The sequence below is a fragment of the Cucumis melo genome, chromosome 3 (genome assembly GCF_025177605.1).
Source record: "Cucumis melo cultivar AY chromosome 3, USDA_Cmelo_AY_1.0, whole genome shotgun sequence".
NCBI classification, from domain to species: Eukaryota; Viridiplantae; Streptophyta; class Magnoliopsida; order Cucurbitales; family Cucurbitaceae; genus Cucumis; species Cucumis melo.
The window spans coordinates 23,548,152-23,564,236 of record NC_066859.1 but is presented as its reverse complement, the minus strand read 5'-3'; the positions used below and the strand labels follow the sequence as shown (position 1 = coordinate 23,564,236).

At 31.9% G+C, this 16,085-nt stretch overlaps 2 protein-coding genes across 3 annotated transcripts; one reads left to right on the top strand and one right to left on the bottom strand.

The window, feature by feature from the left end:
* Positions 1 to 317: 317 nt before the first annotated feature.
* Positions 318 to 4,018, top strand: LOC103496439 (serine/threonine-protein kinase PCRK1). Its single transcript, XM_008458289.3, has 5 exons — positions 318 to 753; positions 1,229 to 1,646; positions 2,633 to 2,893; positions 3,129 to 3,251; positions 3,349 to 4,018. The coding sequence occupies exons 2-5, from the start codon at positions 1,257 to 1,259 to the stop codon at positions 3,865 to 3,867; spliced, it is 1,293 nt and encodes a 430-aa protein (XP_008456511.2). The 5' UTR covers positions 318 to 753; positions 1,229 to 1,256; the 3' UTR covers positions 3,868 to 4,018.
* A 281-nt stretch (positions 4,019 to 4,299) lies between these two features.
* LOC103496440 (amino acid transporter AVT1C-like) lies at positions 4,300 to 12,907 on the bottom strand. Of its 2 annotated transcripts, XM_051082559.1 has the most exons (13): positions 12,751 to 12,907; positions 12,038 to 12,247; positions 9,604 to 9,941; positions 9,229 to 9,443; positions 8,860 to 8,883; positions 7,631 to 7,811; positions 6,796 to 7,015; positions 6,176 to 6,311; positions 5,641 to 5,660; positions 5,092 to 5,237; positions 4,928 to 4,971; positions 4,781 to 4,843; positions 4,300 to 4,672 (listed from the first exon to the last, which is right to left on the bottom strand). In XM_051082559.1, exons 2-13 carry the CDS (start codon positions 12,214 to 12,216, stop codon positions 4,574 to 4,576), a joined length of 1,665 nt encoding a protein of 554 aa, XP_050938516.1. In that variant the 5' UTR covers positions 12,217 to 12,247; positions 12,751 to 12,907; the 3' UTR covers positions 4,300 to 4,573. The 2 variants fall into 2 exon arrangements, with proteins under 2 accessions (XP_050938516.1, XP_008456512.1); XM_008458290.3 differs by lacking the exon at positions 12,751 to 12,907 and having other exon boundaries at positions 12,038 to 12,332.
* Between the last annotated feature and the right edge of the window lie 3,178 nt (positions 12,908 to 16,085).

Genomic DNA, 16,085 nt, shown 5'->3' with positions numbered 1-16,085 from the left:
TGCCATGTATTTAAGAATACTTCTTAATAAGATATGAACATTTGCAATTTGCATGAGTGAGACTAATTTAAAACTTTTACATGGTTTCCTATTTTTAATTTTCAAATGAATGATTAAAATCTATTTGTCAGCTCATAATTTTGGGTATTTAATTAGAGGGCCAAAAGAATATCCATTTGGTCGATTTTTCTTGACATTTGAACCTGAAAAAGACATGCTTGGACATGGCAGAATCAGACACGTAATGTTAGAATTATTAATTTAACAATAATATGGAGCAAGTCAAAATCATTCATTCTTTCTCTTCCCTTCTTCAGTTTCCCCTTTCGTAGACTTTTTCTTCTTTCCTTAAGCTTCGTAAAAAAAAAAAAAAAAAAAAAAAACTTTTTTGTTTGTTTCTTTGTTTCTCAACCCAACCCCTTTTCATACCCAAATCCCTCATTTCCTCGAACATTGTCCCGTTTTGCTTGTCAATTTGTCTTTGTATTTAATGTTTTTCTTACTACTTGGCTCTGTTTACTGTTTCTATACTTCTAATTTTTAATCTTTTTCAAGGGGTTTTTTTTTTTGAAATGGGTTTTTTGGTTGGTGAGCTGAATTTTAGCTGCCCTGTATTGACTTCCCCTAGATCATGGCCACCTCGTCGTGTTCTTCAATGTTCTCAAAACCCTTCTCTGGATCCTCTTTTTCTCTTCTTTAACCTCCTCAATATTCATATTTTTGCTGATTTGCAAGTTTGGACTTATGTGAAAGGTGAATTTTCTTTTCTTTCTCCCTAATCTTCTTAGTTTTCTGTGTAAAAGTGATCAAGATTTCTTGTTTTTCTCAGCTTTTAGTTGTAATATCCATTATAAAGTTTGTCTGATTGTGGGTTCAATATCCAAGGTTTCCAAGAAATTGCAGATTTTCCTTGATATTGGTTATGTAGTTAGAGGGAAATGGAAAATCAATCTGGGTTTTTGAATTCAAAAGCTAGAAAGAAGAGGTTAATTTTGAAAGAATGGAATTTCTATGTGATTGGTAACTGTTATAGAATTGGATATTTTATGGGGTTTCTTCAACAGCTAAAAATTATGCTTTTGTTTTTTTTTTCCAAAACGACGGTTCTTTGATTTTATGGTTTGGTGTTATTGAATCAAGAATAATTAGAGTTGGGAAATTTGTTAGCAAAAATATGTAGTTGATCAACTGGAGTTTAATATTGTTGTGGTGTTTTGTTTTTGTGCAGAGAGGGGAACTTGGTTTTGGAGGAGACTATGAAGTGTTTTTATTTCTTCAACAATGAGAGAACTGTTGAGACAAGGACAACTACAGAATCGAATTCGATTCTTTCGTGTACTTCTAACTCTACGTCGATGAATCAAGATTTTAAGATGTTTGACTCAGCTGATTTAAATTCTCAAAATGTATCAGAGATGAGTGTGGCATCTTCTGCTATATCATTTGCAGCTTTGTCTCAAAGACAGAGTAATCTTAGGGAGTTCACATTCTCGGATTTGAAAGCAGCCACAAAGAATTTTAGCCGCTCGCTTATGATCGGAGAAGGAGGATTTGGTAGTGTGTATAGGGGCGCTATCCGAAACTCAGAAGATCCACATAAAAGAATAGACATTGCTGTTAAGCAATTAAGCAGAAGAGGATTGCAGGCAAGCTCTCTCTCTCTCTCTCTCTCTCTCTCTCTCACTCTCACTCTAACCCCTTGCTGACCCGATGGTCTTGGTTTGATATGAACTGATTTCCATTATTTTGGGTTATCTAAGAATTTTACATATGTGCATCTGATTTAAGACTTTTCAGTGTTTTGTGGAGACAAGAAAGAGCCATGTTGAAGAGGAGTAATGGAAAGATAAGACATTCTTCCATTTCTCCTAAAAAAAGGCTCCCCATTGGATACTATAAACAAAAATAAGAACGGTAAAATTTTTTATTGGAGGTAGAGTGGTCTGGGGAGAAACTTTGGGATATAATTAAATTTAGTTCCTCTTTGCGAGTGTTTTTGTTATGTAATCGAAAATCAAAGAAAAAGAAGAAGACAGTAAACAATATAGAAATTGACACAAAGATTTATGTAAGTAGTTCATTAAGAATGTGTTAGCTATGTTCAGAGAGAGAGAGAGAACGGTTTTATTATTAGAGAGATAATATCTGATTTTGGATAATAGAGTTACCCGAGGGTTAGACAGTTTATGTATAGCACACTCCTTTCTCCTTTATATCCTAGGACCAAAATCGTAAATAACAAATATGAATATAATTGAAATTTCAGAACTTTAGATAACAAATTCAAGACATTTCAGAAGTGAAGGCACCTTTCGGTAATTGCTGTGGGGGTTTGGTTTTTCCTAAAAAATATTTTTATTATTTTTCATTTATTTATATCGTTGTATATTCTTTCATGTATATCAATGGTTCATGGTTTCATATAAAAAAAAGATAATAAAACAATTGAAGGAAAATGAGAACAATACAATGCAGGGGGAAGATTACTTTGAACGTGAACTGCTTTGATATGGAAACGAACAAGTATTGCATTTCAGTTTTAGCTGTGAGCCAAAAACCAAAAGATGATCAGTATTGCATTTCAGAAGTTCCTTTCTAAATTATATGATTTGGTTTCTGTCCTATTCAATAGGGTCACAAGGAATGGGTGACAGAGGTGAACTTTTTAGGCGTTGTCGAACATCCAAATCTTGTCAAATTACTAGGCTACTGTGCTGAGGATGATGAAAGGGGGATCCAGCGATTACTCGTATACGAATATATGCCTAACAGGAGTGTGCAAGATCACTTATCAAGCAGGTTTAACAGTTCTCTTCCGTGGGCAATAAGAATGAAAATAGCCCAGGATACAGCTCGTGGTCTGGCATATCTTCATGAAGGAATGGATTTCCAGGTATCTTATCATTTTGCAAGATTTTTATATCATGAGATCTTTTTTTAGCCAAAACTAATGAACTTAACTGTCACTCTAGCATTAATCAGCGGCAAATCTTCTTGTTGGCACATCCGGCAAAATTGATGTTATAGAAGACTGTCGACATGCTTAAAACTGAGATGAGAGAAGAACTAGTTGATCTTTTTTCTTTTCTTTTAAATGGTTAGCCTAAATGCCATCATTCTTTTTGCAGATAATATTTAGGGATTTCAAGTCTTCAAATATACTATTGGATGACCAATGGAATGCCAAGTTGTCTGATTTTGGATTAGCCAGGCTTGGGCCTTCGGACGGATTAAGTCACGTCTCGACAGCGGTTTGTGTACAACTAATCTAAAGTCCATTAGTTTGAATAAGTTTGGGAAAGCCATTTACTTTATTAACACGTTTTTTTTATTTCTGTATATGTGCAGATTGTAGGAACAATTGGATATGCAGCTCCTGAATACCTTCAAACAGGAAGACTGACTGCCAAAATTGATGTATGGAGCTATGGAGTATTCCTATATGAACTGATTACCGGTAGGCGTCCCCTAGATAGGAACCGTCCTAAAGGCGAGCAAAAGCTCTTGGAATGGGTGAGACCACACCTATCTGACTTAAAGAAGTTTGAGCTCATACTCGACCCAAGACTTGGAGGTAAATACTCCACAAAAGCTGCCTATAAACTAGCTGCTGTAGCTAGCCGGTGTTTGGTTCGGAAGGCTGCGGCACGTCCCAAAATGAGTGAAGTTTTGGAGATGGTAAATCGGATTGTGGATGGGGTCAATCTTGAGAGCCCTCTGATTCCAGAAAAGAGCTCAACTTCAAACAACGATTTTGAAGGATCAAAAAGTGGATCTTTGAGAAAAAGGATTATGAATCCATTTATTGGAGAGAATGGTTGTTTGATTTGCCTATCGTGGAGACCAAAAGTTGTGAGAACTTGTTGAACAAAGAATGATAGTGAGGTTTTTCTCTTAACCTTTTTTAAAAGGAAATTTACTTGTGTAAAGAATTACTTCTTCTTTTAACTGTTGAATCAAGTACAGTAGTTTTGATTGTGGAAAGAGTTAAATCAATCGTGGTGGTAATTTGAGTGAATTCTTTTTAGAGATTATTGAAGTCTTTGTTTCTGTTTGTGTTTAAGAGAAATTTGAACTTTAAAAAAGTCTTATTGGTTTCTAAACTACGTGTTGACTAGGTTCGAGTTCTTTCTCGACTACGTGAATTTAGGTCTTAACTGAATAAGACAAAATCGAAGGCTATGCTTAAAATGACAATTCAAGTGTTAAGAAATAATGCTTGCAATGTCCTTTGTGAAATAAGACGTACTTGAAACATCATTAAGCGTAAATAGAAAGTTGCAGCCGCAATATGCAATCTGAAGAACAAAGAATAAAATTCCATGAATAAAACAAAATGGTTTTTGATCGACTAAATTTCTAGTGAAGGAACAACTTATCAAAATAAACCAACGTAGCGGCATCACAAGGGGGATGAGAATCAACAAATTTAACTCGCTTACGTTTCATGGGTAAACATGATATTCTATAGTTTCTCTATAATTCAATATACATTATGAAAGAAAAGTACACAAAATCTACCAAATCTATGCTGCATAACCACCGTCTCTTGGGGTTTGGGATGACAAAATCTTCAGCCGCTCAATTCCTCAATGATTTTTTTGATAGCTGAAAATGATCCAATTGCAGATGCAACAACTCCTACTGCTATAACTATGCAACAAAGGACTCTCTGAAAGGAGAAAACAGGAGGGAGAGTGGAAAATATGTAATTGTAATCCTTCTATGTTGCTCTTATATAGTTAAATGCAAATAAAGGAAAATTTGAGGATGTTTTTACCTGCAAAAATGTTACCTTCCCCCTCAAGATGCTCAGGTAGCAAACACAAGGGAGTATTAAAGCCTGCAGTAAGACACATTTGATAGTTCAGCCAATGAAAAAAGAATGAGTTTAGGCTCTCAATAGTGCAAGGATGAGCAAACTTACCACAAGCATTGTTAGCAATGATCCAATCAATGACATCATAAGACCTGCGCGTTGGAAAAGTGAAGATTTTCAAATATTGGTACTCATTTTTTTTAAGGCCAAAAGTTTCTTATTGCTAAGAAAACACAACTGGTATAGACATAGAAATGTGAAGATATACTTACCAAAAAAGGGGACAGAAAGGCCGACTAGTAAGGTAGAAATTACAAGACCGGTTCTAATTAGGATGGAATAAAAATGAGATTTGGGATGATTTGGTGGTATGAACTCCTCCAGACTCATTGCAACTGGAGATATTGTTAATGCATATGTGGGACTAATTAAGGAAAAAAATTATGGTTCAGAAAAACAAGAAAATATAAAATGACGAGAATAAGAGTTAGTTTGGATTGCTTAGAAAAAATGTGTTTATTTTGTGTTTATTTTGAGAAGAAACTCTGTTGATAAAAATTGTTGAATAAGCTTTGGAAGTGTATTAAACATTATTATGAGTGATTTTCGAACATTTTAATTTTTTCTGAAATGAATTATTTTCAAAATTGAAAACACTTAAGAAACTAAACCAAACACACTCTAATATTAGTTTTTTATATTATATTATGAGTAATATGCATCCTGCTCAGCACGTTATGAGATGTGAGGCCCAAAACCCTTCTGGAAGCAAAGAATATGGATATGAAGTAACAAGTATATATCACACTTTGAAAGGATATTTGGTAAAGGGGTTGACAACCTGCCAAAGAACAAATAAGAAACATGAGAAAATAGTTTTCTGGCAGTGACAGTAGATATTGAGTACACTAACAACACAACTTCAGGACACTGAAAACAAGAAAATGCAAGGGAAACCGAGCACTAAAACATGTTCGATTCATCGCGGAATGATACGTAAGATCCCTTCATTGACTTTATGACCAAATCATATCAATCTAAACATTTGATATGCCTAATGCTTTCAAATCACAAATGAGCTTTCTTCAGCAAACAACAGCACGTGGCCAACTTGGCAATTCTAACAGTAATGTTCTAAATAGAAGAGTATTTAAAAACAGGAGTGCACTTAAAGTTAATGTCACGATGCCACCATTCCATATTACGAAGAAATAAGACATCAAATTTTCTTTCTTTAACTTCACAGCACGTCATGCAAATACATAGCAGTTTGTTGGGATTATATATATATATTTGGGAACGCAACAAATATGATTATTTTGACAAGGGTAAAAAGATAAGAATCAATCACCGTACCGTAGTCCACACAGCGATCTTTGAAGCAACCAAATCCTGGGGCAGGTTAAGAGTGTACTGGGATAATGTCGACTCTCCAAACATTAAGTATCCCATAACAGCGACTCCAGCATACAACAAAGTACAAATACCAAAACTGCATTTTAAAGAAAATTAAATGCTATTAATGTTACAAACATCTTAGATGGTGACTATTTTTTCTAATAGTTGGCAGGATCTTATCAACTCTTCATTCAAAAGGGTGACAAACAGACATATTGCATTACAAAGATTTCTTAAATGAAAAAGTCAATTCCCATGTTTTCTTTACATTTTACTACATAAATAAGGATCAATAATTTTGATTGAAGCCAACTTCATCAACTAGCTAGATGATGATGATGATAATAAAACACTAAGACTTCTAGGGATGGAGGACCAACCTCCACCTCTAAGGTAGAAGGTCAAACCCCAATTATCATTGAGTTTAGCTCACTTTGGTTTACATGATTAATACTTTGAAGTCCATACAATTATGAATGATGCATACTTAAATCAAATTAATAGCTACATGCAGAAGCAGACATTAGGAGATGAACAAGATAAATTGTTTCTGAAAATGGATCAAGATTTCACATTACCATGTTAAAAGGACTGCGGGGAATTGGCTTTGTTTACCCATTGAGCTATAGATATTGGGAAATACAGCATGTCCTGAGTAGCAGAAACCGTACAGACCCAGAGCAACTGGGAGACTCGAGAGGTTCAGTGGAGTCACATTGCCGTGGAAACCAACATCATCTACCAACCCAACCCAGAACAAGCATAAAACAACCACGATTGATGCAACAACTCCACCCGCTGCAAGAAAGGAAAAAGGAAAAGAAAAAAAAATTCATTCATAATGATTTTTTGGAAGCCCGGCTTAAATTAGGAATATTTCATGAGAACAGAATAATAAGAAAAATCATTTTTAACAGCAGCATCTGTCTCGTGCAAAGAAGCAAACAGACACTTTAGTTTGATTAATGTGTCATTGATACTTCAGCATTATAATAGTTGTTTGACACATGCCATTCACTTGTTAGCATAATAGGTATATTCAGAACTTCTTATGTTGAACATATAAATGGATGAGCCTTATTGGCTTTAGCATCTTGTATATAAATGATATATAATTAATAAACTTGTTCTTGTCATATCTGTATTCTAGGCGTTTAGGAAAAAAAAACACAGCATCGCGTGTTTTTGCTGCGTCAAGTACGTTGTGTACGTGGTATCAGACCCATTTATTGTGAGTATTCAAAGCAGAATATTTTGGCTAAAAGTTGGTCTAGGAAGCTACGCTAGGCAATACGAATTCATGGACAGTAGGTTGCAGACTTGCAGCTATAAACAAAAGTAAAGCAGCCAATATAAGACCAACTAACAAAACTCATAAACATATACAAGGCATGATAAATCTAACCAGCTTACCAGAGATATAACTTAAAATACTGAGATCTCGAAGATAAACGGTTGGAAGAACAGCAAGCGCAGTTGCTATAGCGAATAAAAGGTGTGCATTTATTTCCAATCCGCCAAAACTAATGTGCGCACGGGGAAACAATGAAGACAAATTGTCGCTCTCCAGAATTACATACTCAATACAAGAAGCCTGCAAGACTAGCATATCTAGTTGGGTCACTTTGTCCAACATAAAGCTTAATTTGTTGTTCAAAATCATTAGGAAAATGAAAAAACACGTTGCATGATTAGAGACACAATATCATCATGTAACGTACTGATTGGGTCATAATGCAGATACCTTCCCACGTTTTATTTTAACTAGAAACAAAGATTAAGCTTTAGCTTTTCTGTTTTCACAACATCTTTGTCAGAGCTTCCACACGACATCAAAATTTTGAGGTTACAATTATGTTCTGGTTTAAATTCACTAATATTGCTAGAGATTTTACCTATTGGGAATGAGATGAACGAGGGTGATAAAGTTGAAAGATTCTCTGCCCTTTATCTGAATAAGAATGAGAATAAATGGATTTGTGGAACATAAAAAACCAAAAGACTATCAGGATGGCAATGGTTCTTGCTTCTAGACCAAGTTCCATTTTTTCAAAATAGAAAAGCCGTTTTGCCTATTCAATTAGTCAAGGGTCGGAAGTAGCTACGCTACAAAATCCGACATGAACATGGATGGTTAGGCTCCATATATATTCTTTCAGTCATTTTCTGAAACACTTGATAAGCATCTGCCGAAGACATCAAGCAACATATGCAAAAGGGAGTTTTGAACATTTCTACTAATATTTTTAAGTGTTATTTTCTTTTTCTGGTTGTCACAATTAAAAGAAAATCATCATACAAATAAGTAAGGAAAACAATGAAAAGTGAGGATATATGCAGATATTAACAAGCTCTAATAAACCTAAAATTTAATATTTCTGATTGCTTCAGAAAAAAAAATATTTTACTTTCCACCAAGGACGCTGAAAGCGACCAAAATCAAAATGTGGTTCTTAAGTAATAAAAAGAGAGCTGGCGGACAAGAGACTTGCCACTTGGTTTGTGACGTAGGATATTAAATTTAGGTAGGTTCCTTACGTACGTTAACCATTATTAAAACGTTAAAATAAAAAACCCATTATCCAATAAAATAATAATAATGAATTATAATTAAAAGCCGGAGACAAAAAAATAGTACTTACGTATAATTCCACGTATAATACGATCTGCATACACAAGAATTCAAAACACAATGTTAAACGAAAGAAATTCAGCAAAGGAAAGAAAATATAATTAGTTTAAATCAAATATTGGTTCATTTTCCCTTATGTTTCTGTCGTGGCTATAGCTTAGATAGATAAAAAAATTAATTTATATATAAAAAAATGAATCAAAATGTTTAAAATATCATCATGGTTAACAGCAAGATGAACTATTATATATACCTATCTATATCATAATCTCTGTAATAAGTATCGTAATCTCTATGATAAGTTTTGTTATTAAAAATAATTTTTCATTAAAAAAAGTGGCGGAGGGAATGGAGGAGAGAAATATATTTAAAGTTATACCGAGATGATGACACGACCCATGGCACCAAAAGCAGCTTGGCCAATATCAGGGTAAGTTTCAAGGCCAGGTCTGCTATCCAAACAAGCTCTCAAAAGAATTCCAGTGTAGAAAGAAAGTACTGCAAATATCATCAATATTGATAACCCCAACCATCCTCCTTCTTTCATTGCATATGGTGTTGACAGTATTCCCACTCCACATAGCACATTGATCCCTGCCAAAATTACAATAAACTTCCATCACTATTTCATATCACAGCAAACTAGTAGTAGTGGAACTAATAAATTTAAATTTATTAGAACCAAAAGAACTAAAATTAGACAAACTTGGTCAAAGTATAGTATAGTATAAGGACAAAAATTTTGTAATATTACCATTAACAACAGCTTGGCCGAAGGTACTATGGCGAGAAACGGGGAGGCCATGAGAATCAATGACGACGGGCTTGTCTTTGTCATCTCTTCGGATGGAAATGGAAGAGCGGCGGGAAGGAAGTGGGGGGCCGAGAGGAGAATGAGGAGGGGCATGTTTATGGGGATCGTCAATTACCGTGGGAAGAAGAGGTTTAGAAATGGAAGAAGAGAAGGCTTCAGGAGTGAATCTTCTTGTCAACGATGAAGAAAGAAATGAGCTTCCAAATCTTGCTAATGATGAAGTTCCTAATAACCCAATGCTTGGTGAATGTACACTTCCCAACATATCAATTGATTGCCTGCTCAACAAGTACAATTATACATCCTTAATTCTAAATCAATAATAATTGCACATATAATTTTTTTTTAACATAAAACAAGTTTATAAATTAATTAGTAAGATTTATTTCAATTTAGGGGTTTTTGAAATTTGAATAATTTTGGAGAATTAGGTTGGATAAGTAAGAAAAACTCACATATAAATATTAAAGATGATTATTGCTCATTATTCGAATCAACTCATATTTCTTATTAAATCACTATTTCCTCTTTCACGATTTGTGTCAACTCCTCCGATTACTTCTTTATAATTATTACCAACTCAACATTTTTTTGTTTTTATTGCTAACCAAACATCCCTTAATGTTTTATAAGTAACTATAATTAATATTATGGATTATTAAACAAATTATCAAACACATTTAAAACTATCAAAATAGTGTCACGATGGTATATAATCTTATATTATTGTAAATATTTTGGTTTTTTTCAAAAATATAAAAAATTCACCTCGTAAATTTAAAAAATAATTACTATAAGTGGTTAACAATGTACAAAGAATTAAGAGATAAATTTAATTTTAAAATACTAAAATATTATTTGTAGTTAACATTTATTTATGAGAAAGTAACACATGGCAAGTGTGATTGGCCTCTATATTGGGTCGGAAAAAAGAAAAAAAAAAAGATTATATTGTTTTTGTTTGGGAGTCGTGAGAGTGACAATCAATAATATATTTATTTTTTGACCCACAAATATTTTTAATTTTAAGAAATATAAGTATTGTATGGTTTTCAAGAAAAAGAAAAAAAAAAATCAACAATAATAATAATTTACAAAAGATTCAGTTTTCCAGTGTGGATGTTAATCAGAAAAATCACTTTTGAAAAAGGGTATACTTTATTAGGTGGAGGGTGTGACGACTCGTGAGTGGGGCTCAACTCCAGAATAATCACGACAATATCCAAACGAACCCAAAACTTATCCATAATCAATACTTTTATGACTGTTTCCATATTCATATTCAATTCAATACCTCTTTAACCCCTCATACAAAACTAAAATTTCAAAATCTTCGTGATAATCTCGAAATTATATATAAAATTTTTATCCCATCATGTAAACTATTTATGAAGTTTCATTTAAAAAACTAAATTCTAGCTTTCTCATTAATATTAAATTCGGTACCTCATCAAATTTTAGTAATTCTTTATAAACTTTATCAATTAAACTTCCATCAAAACCCAATTTTAATATTTTAAGATCTCATTCTTTATTGTTTAATTGCAATTTAATTATTATTTAGTCTTTAAAAAAATTAAATTTAATTTTCCCCGATTTTTAAGTCTACATATTTTCTTAATTACAATCATCGAATTCTTGCCTAAATTTTAAGAAATAAAATAATAACAAAAGAAGTACTTGTAGTAGTGTTGCTTTTAAAAAATTAAAAATAATAAACCAAATAATTAAACTAACTATTTTATTTTTTATTTTAAAGATTAAGTTTATAAACATAATTATATCTCCAACTTTCTTTCTTTGGTTTAAAATATTAAGTCAAATTTTGAAATTTGTTTTTATTTTCAAAAATTGGTTAAGAATTTCACAGTAAAGAAGAGTGGAGAGAAAATAAGTTTAATAAGAAAAGTAACCAAACATAATAGTTATCAAACAGACCATCTTTATTTTCTTAAATTAAACCTAATTCTTAAAAAGCAAATTAAAATACTTATAATTACCAAACAAAATCAATAAAATGCAATCTTCGTATTTTATTTTAAATTAAACCTAATTTTTGAAAGCCAAAAACCAAATAGAAATGGTTATCGAATTAAAAGACTAAATGCTCCCTCTTAATTACTCAACAAAGTTATTATAGAACCTAAAATCATTTGGGCTAAATTCTAACCTCACAGTATTAAAATGTAACCTAAAATTAATTTTCCCAAAAAAAGTTTCAACTAAAATTATGATGGAAGAAGGAAGAAAAAGCCAAGACGAGCATAATTTAATTACAATCAAATTAACTTCCCTCCTTTGAAACGGAGCGTCGGATCCCATCCCACGGTTACCTCAAGAAGGGAGAAGTTGAGAGGAAGATGAGAAAGCGAACCTGTAACTTTGAGGCCAAGCGGCAGTAGTATAAGAACTTGGTTGGTTATGATTCTGATTATCCGCCGATGAACCCGAAGAATCGGATTCGTTTCCATCGTCATTATCGATTTCCTTCTCCAAATCTTCATCATCAGAGCTTTCAATGTAAAAACTACGATCCGAAACAGAGTTCTTCATCTTCTCAATTCAAATTCCCAATTCCTCCTCCCTTGAATAAATCAAGTTCACCACAAACACCAGATTCAAATCAGAGAGAAAAACATATACAACGTCAATCCTTTTCCTCTACCGATAATGAAGAACAAAAAAAATATATATTAATATTAATATTAATATTAAAGAAAAAAACACCTAAATTAAGGCGCCAAATGCGTTCATGAAATGAAAAAATCACCATATTTTAAATTAAATTTCACAAGTATACGCCACGAAATTCGCCTAAAATTAGTGTAATGAAATTAGAAGCTACGATTGAATCATTGACATCGCTTCAAATTTCAAAGACGGAGGGAGGACTTGACTCTCTGTTTGTTTGGCTGGCGAGAAAAATTGAGAAAAACGGATTGAAGAAACTAAGAACGTGAATCCGAAGTTCACGCAACTAGAAAAATTATAATGAAAAATTCATTCACAAATTCATAATCCATAAAGAAAATCAAATCTCATTGGGAAAAAAAAAAAAGAAAAAAAAATGAGGGGGGGAACACTGACCTGGAGAGAGAATCGCAAAATCTGTAGATCTGTGGCTCGTTGTTCCTTTTGACAATTTCTATATATATATATATAAAAACTCCGACGGCGGATTTGCTGTCAAGAACATTCTTCATAATTCAAAAACATTTTGAATTAGTTGGTGATTGAAACTGTTGTACTTTTTCCTTTTTCTCATGAGATTATCCTAATTTGAAATCCTTAAATTAGATTAAATTTGAGGGATTGTAGAATTAAGTAATTAGAGTTTGACCTACATTTGACGACTTAACAATTTTCACTCTTTTACTTCCATGCATAAGTGAGACTTCGTTTGTTTATTGTTTTCAATAAAAATAGAGTTTTCAAAATTTTAAGTCAGATTTTTTTTATGATTTTCTCAATTTAATTAAGAAAATTCATTATTATTATTAGACATAACTATTACGTAGCCATCTCCAATTGCATTTTCTTCCACTTTGGTCCAAATTTGTCATCAATATTGTTTGTTATTTAAGTTGCAAATATGTCATTTTATTTGACATGTATTTAATTAATACACATTGTAGGGGTTTTCTTCTCTTTTTCTATTTGGTGTGAACATATAATAATCTCTAAGATATCAACGTAAATTACTACTTGGTTTTCGATCTTATACAAATTCCTATAACTTCATGATTATATTACGTTTGAAAATGACTTATGGGCTAACAAAAGATGGAAATAGAAGAGTGGTGTCATTTAATGTTTGAAAAGTTGTATGTCTAAAAAAAAACAAATACAACTATACGAGGCATGCTATCAAGGGTGGTACCACATATGTGTCTTATCCTCCTAATTGGATGAGTTCTGATAATTCCACTTACATGAAAAGGAACAAATTTCTTTTATTACTAATCCCTTTGATTTTTTAACCTAAGTTATTACGTTAAATGTGTTTTAAATGAGATTTATATTTGTACCTGTTTTTCCAAACCCTAGCCATTTCAGATCTTCTCCTTCTTATCCATATTCTCAAATCTCGTTAGTACACGTTGTTTTTATACTCATATGTCTTCTGATTCAATTTGTTCTAAGTATCGGTCTTCGTTGACGATCCAAATACATATTCTGGCAAGTGCATGTTTGAAATTGGAAGTTGTGTTAATTATGGGGATAAACCAACATGGACGATTAACATCGAGGTTTGGTTGTGTTGTCATTGTTTTCAAGGCATTGACTATTTATATCCTTCGTCATAATATAAAGTTCCAGTAATAAGGAAAAAAAACTAGTGGTTCATAAACTTTTATGAAAGTAAAAACGTAGTCCTTCAGCTTGAGTTGATAAACCATTTAGTTCATCTTGTGGTAAATTCATAATAATATGTTTACCCAAATCTTTAATAAGTAATTAATTATATATTTGTATTCAAAAAAATTAAACTAGACACATTTATTTTTACAAGAGATTGATATTGTTTACTCATAGCATGTATTTGTTATAATTTTTTAGAAATTACATTTTGTTGTCAATTGCCAAACTTTGTACAACAAAAAACACATTTGACAACAACAAATTCATAAGTTAGAGATCAAGAACACACTATCTCCAAGATAGAAAAATGGTAATTGTGTGCAGAGTAGAGAGTTTTAGTATTAGAGTGAACTTTCTTTTAACTCATATTATGTATTTATTTCGAAATTATGGCCTATAACATCAATATTGGAGCTTTCAAGTCATATAGATTACTTCTAGTCAAGGTATTTATAGCAACTAGCAAGCACTATTCTCAAATTTGAAGAATTGGCCTCAACATCATCCTTGAATGAGATCAAGGAGATTAGTTTGAGTTTTTTATCCAAACTATCATCTTCTCAAGGCCCAAATAGGCCATAATACGCTCTATTCACCAAACAAAGAGGGTCAATCTCGATCTCATCCTTGGTCGAGCTCAACCGAAGTAATTTAACTCAAATCAAAGTCAAATTAGTCATTTTTCTTAAGCTCATTTCTTCATCTTGGCCCATTTGTTGGTCTATTTATAATATCGCTTTCTAAGTCCCATAGCTTCCTCTTCTTCATTAACTATGTTGATTTTTGTTTCTATTCTTTAGCCCAGAAATCACCTATAACACTACATATTATAAACATTATTCTTTTCTCGATCAACTTGAAATGTAAAAAATAATGCAGATGAAAAGACTGATATTGGTACAATTAAATGATCTAGGACTAGGAAAGACATAATGGAATGTATGTGGTTATAATGATGTGTTGGAATGAAGCTGTGATAAGATTTGGTTGTTTCCTAAGTTGCTATATATATATATATATATAATGGAAAAATGAAATATATGAGATGTGATAACACACATTTGTTGGATCTCTCTTATCATTCCAACAAGGATTGGGACACCTCAATCTTTGATCTTTGAACTTTTATGTTTTATTTTTCTCTTTTATTTCTTTCTTTAAATTGTCATGCCAATTGCTAAACAAAGCATGGGTTATATTTGTCTTTTTTCCTTCCTCATTGTCTCAAACTTTGTCAATAATTTCATATTTTAGAGCTTCGACAAAATACCGAAAAGTCGAATCGATCTATTGGTTTGGTTTCACTTTTTAATATATAATTTAACATCTTAATTTGTAATAAAAAAAAATAATGCATGTAAACACCTTAAAATTAAAATAAACTCATCTTTTAATTAAGTATATAAATATTTTAATTTTTTAAAAAATTATTTTGACATGTATAGAAAGAAAGGAATTCAAGTTTAAAATGTCAACGTCGACGAAAATATTAAGATCTCAATTGTACGAAAATGTCAATAAAAATATTGATGTTGATGGGTGTTTCTTGAAAATTAAAATAATAATAATAATAAATAAATAAATAAATAAGTAAATAAATATTTTACACTTTAATTATTTATATCATATCCACATCAATTACATAAAGTATCGACTCAGGGACTCATAAAAAGATAAAAATATCAATTGAAATATTAACATGTGGAACAAAATTTTGGATGGAATTATTAAGCAGCATGTGGAATAATTGCCTAATTGGTATGCACATTTTGTTGAGTTAAATAGTTGGTTTTTCTTTATCCATTGAACAAACCTAGTAAGCTCCTACTCATCTTTCCCACACCCAGACAAAACAAAAATGTGCAAAATTTGCATTCTTCCACAAATTTTAAATCATATATTTCATGATCATCTTTGTTTGTTTTAAAGTTTTGTTTTATTGGTTGGTTTTTTATACTTAATGCCCCTCCTCTTTTTAAGGTAGCATTTGATTTCCAAGGCAAATTTTAAATAAAATAAAAACTCTGAAAGTTGAATCAAAATAGAAGAATCAAATCAAA

Coding starts and splice junctions, on each gene's coding strand:
- LOC103496439 (XM_008458289.3), top strand. CDS start 1,257: ATGAAGTGTTTTTATTTCTTCAACAATGAGAGAACTGTTGAGACAAGG. Junction 1,647..2,632: donor TAAGCAGAAGAGGATTGCAG/GCAAGCTCTCTC, acceptor CCTATTCAATAG/GGTCACAAGGAATGGGTGAC. Junction 2,894..3,128: donor ATGAAGGAATGGATTTCCAG/GTATCTTATCAT, acceptor TTCTTTTTGCAG/ATAATATTTAGGGATTTCAA.
- LOC103496440 (XM_051082559.1), bottom strand. CDS start 12,216: ATGAAGAACTCTGTTTCGGATCGTAGTTTTTACATTGAAAGCTCTGAT. Junction 8,884..9,228: donor TGGGTCGTGTCATCATCTCG/GTATAACTTTAA, acceptor TTGTGTATGCAG/ATCGTATTATACGTGGAATT. Junction 4,673..4,780: donor GGAAGGTAACATTTTTGCAG/GTAAAAACATCC, acceptor TTCTCCTTTCAG/AGAGTCCTTTGTTGCATAGT.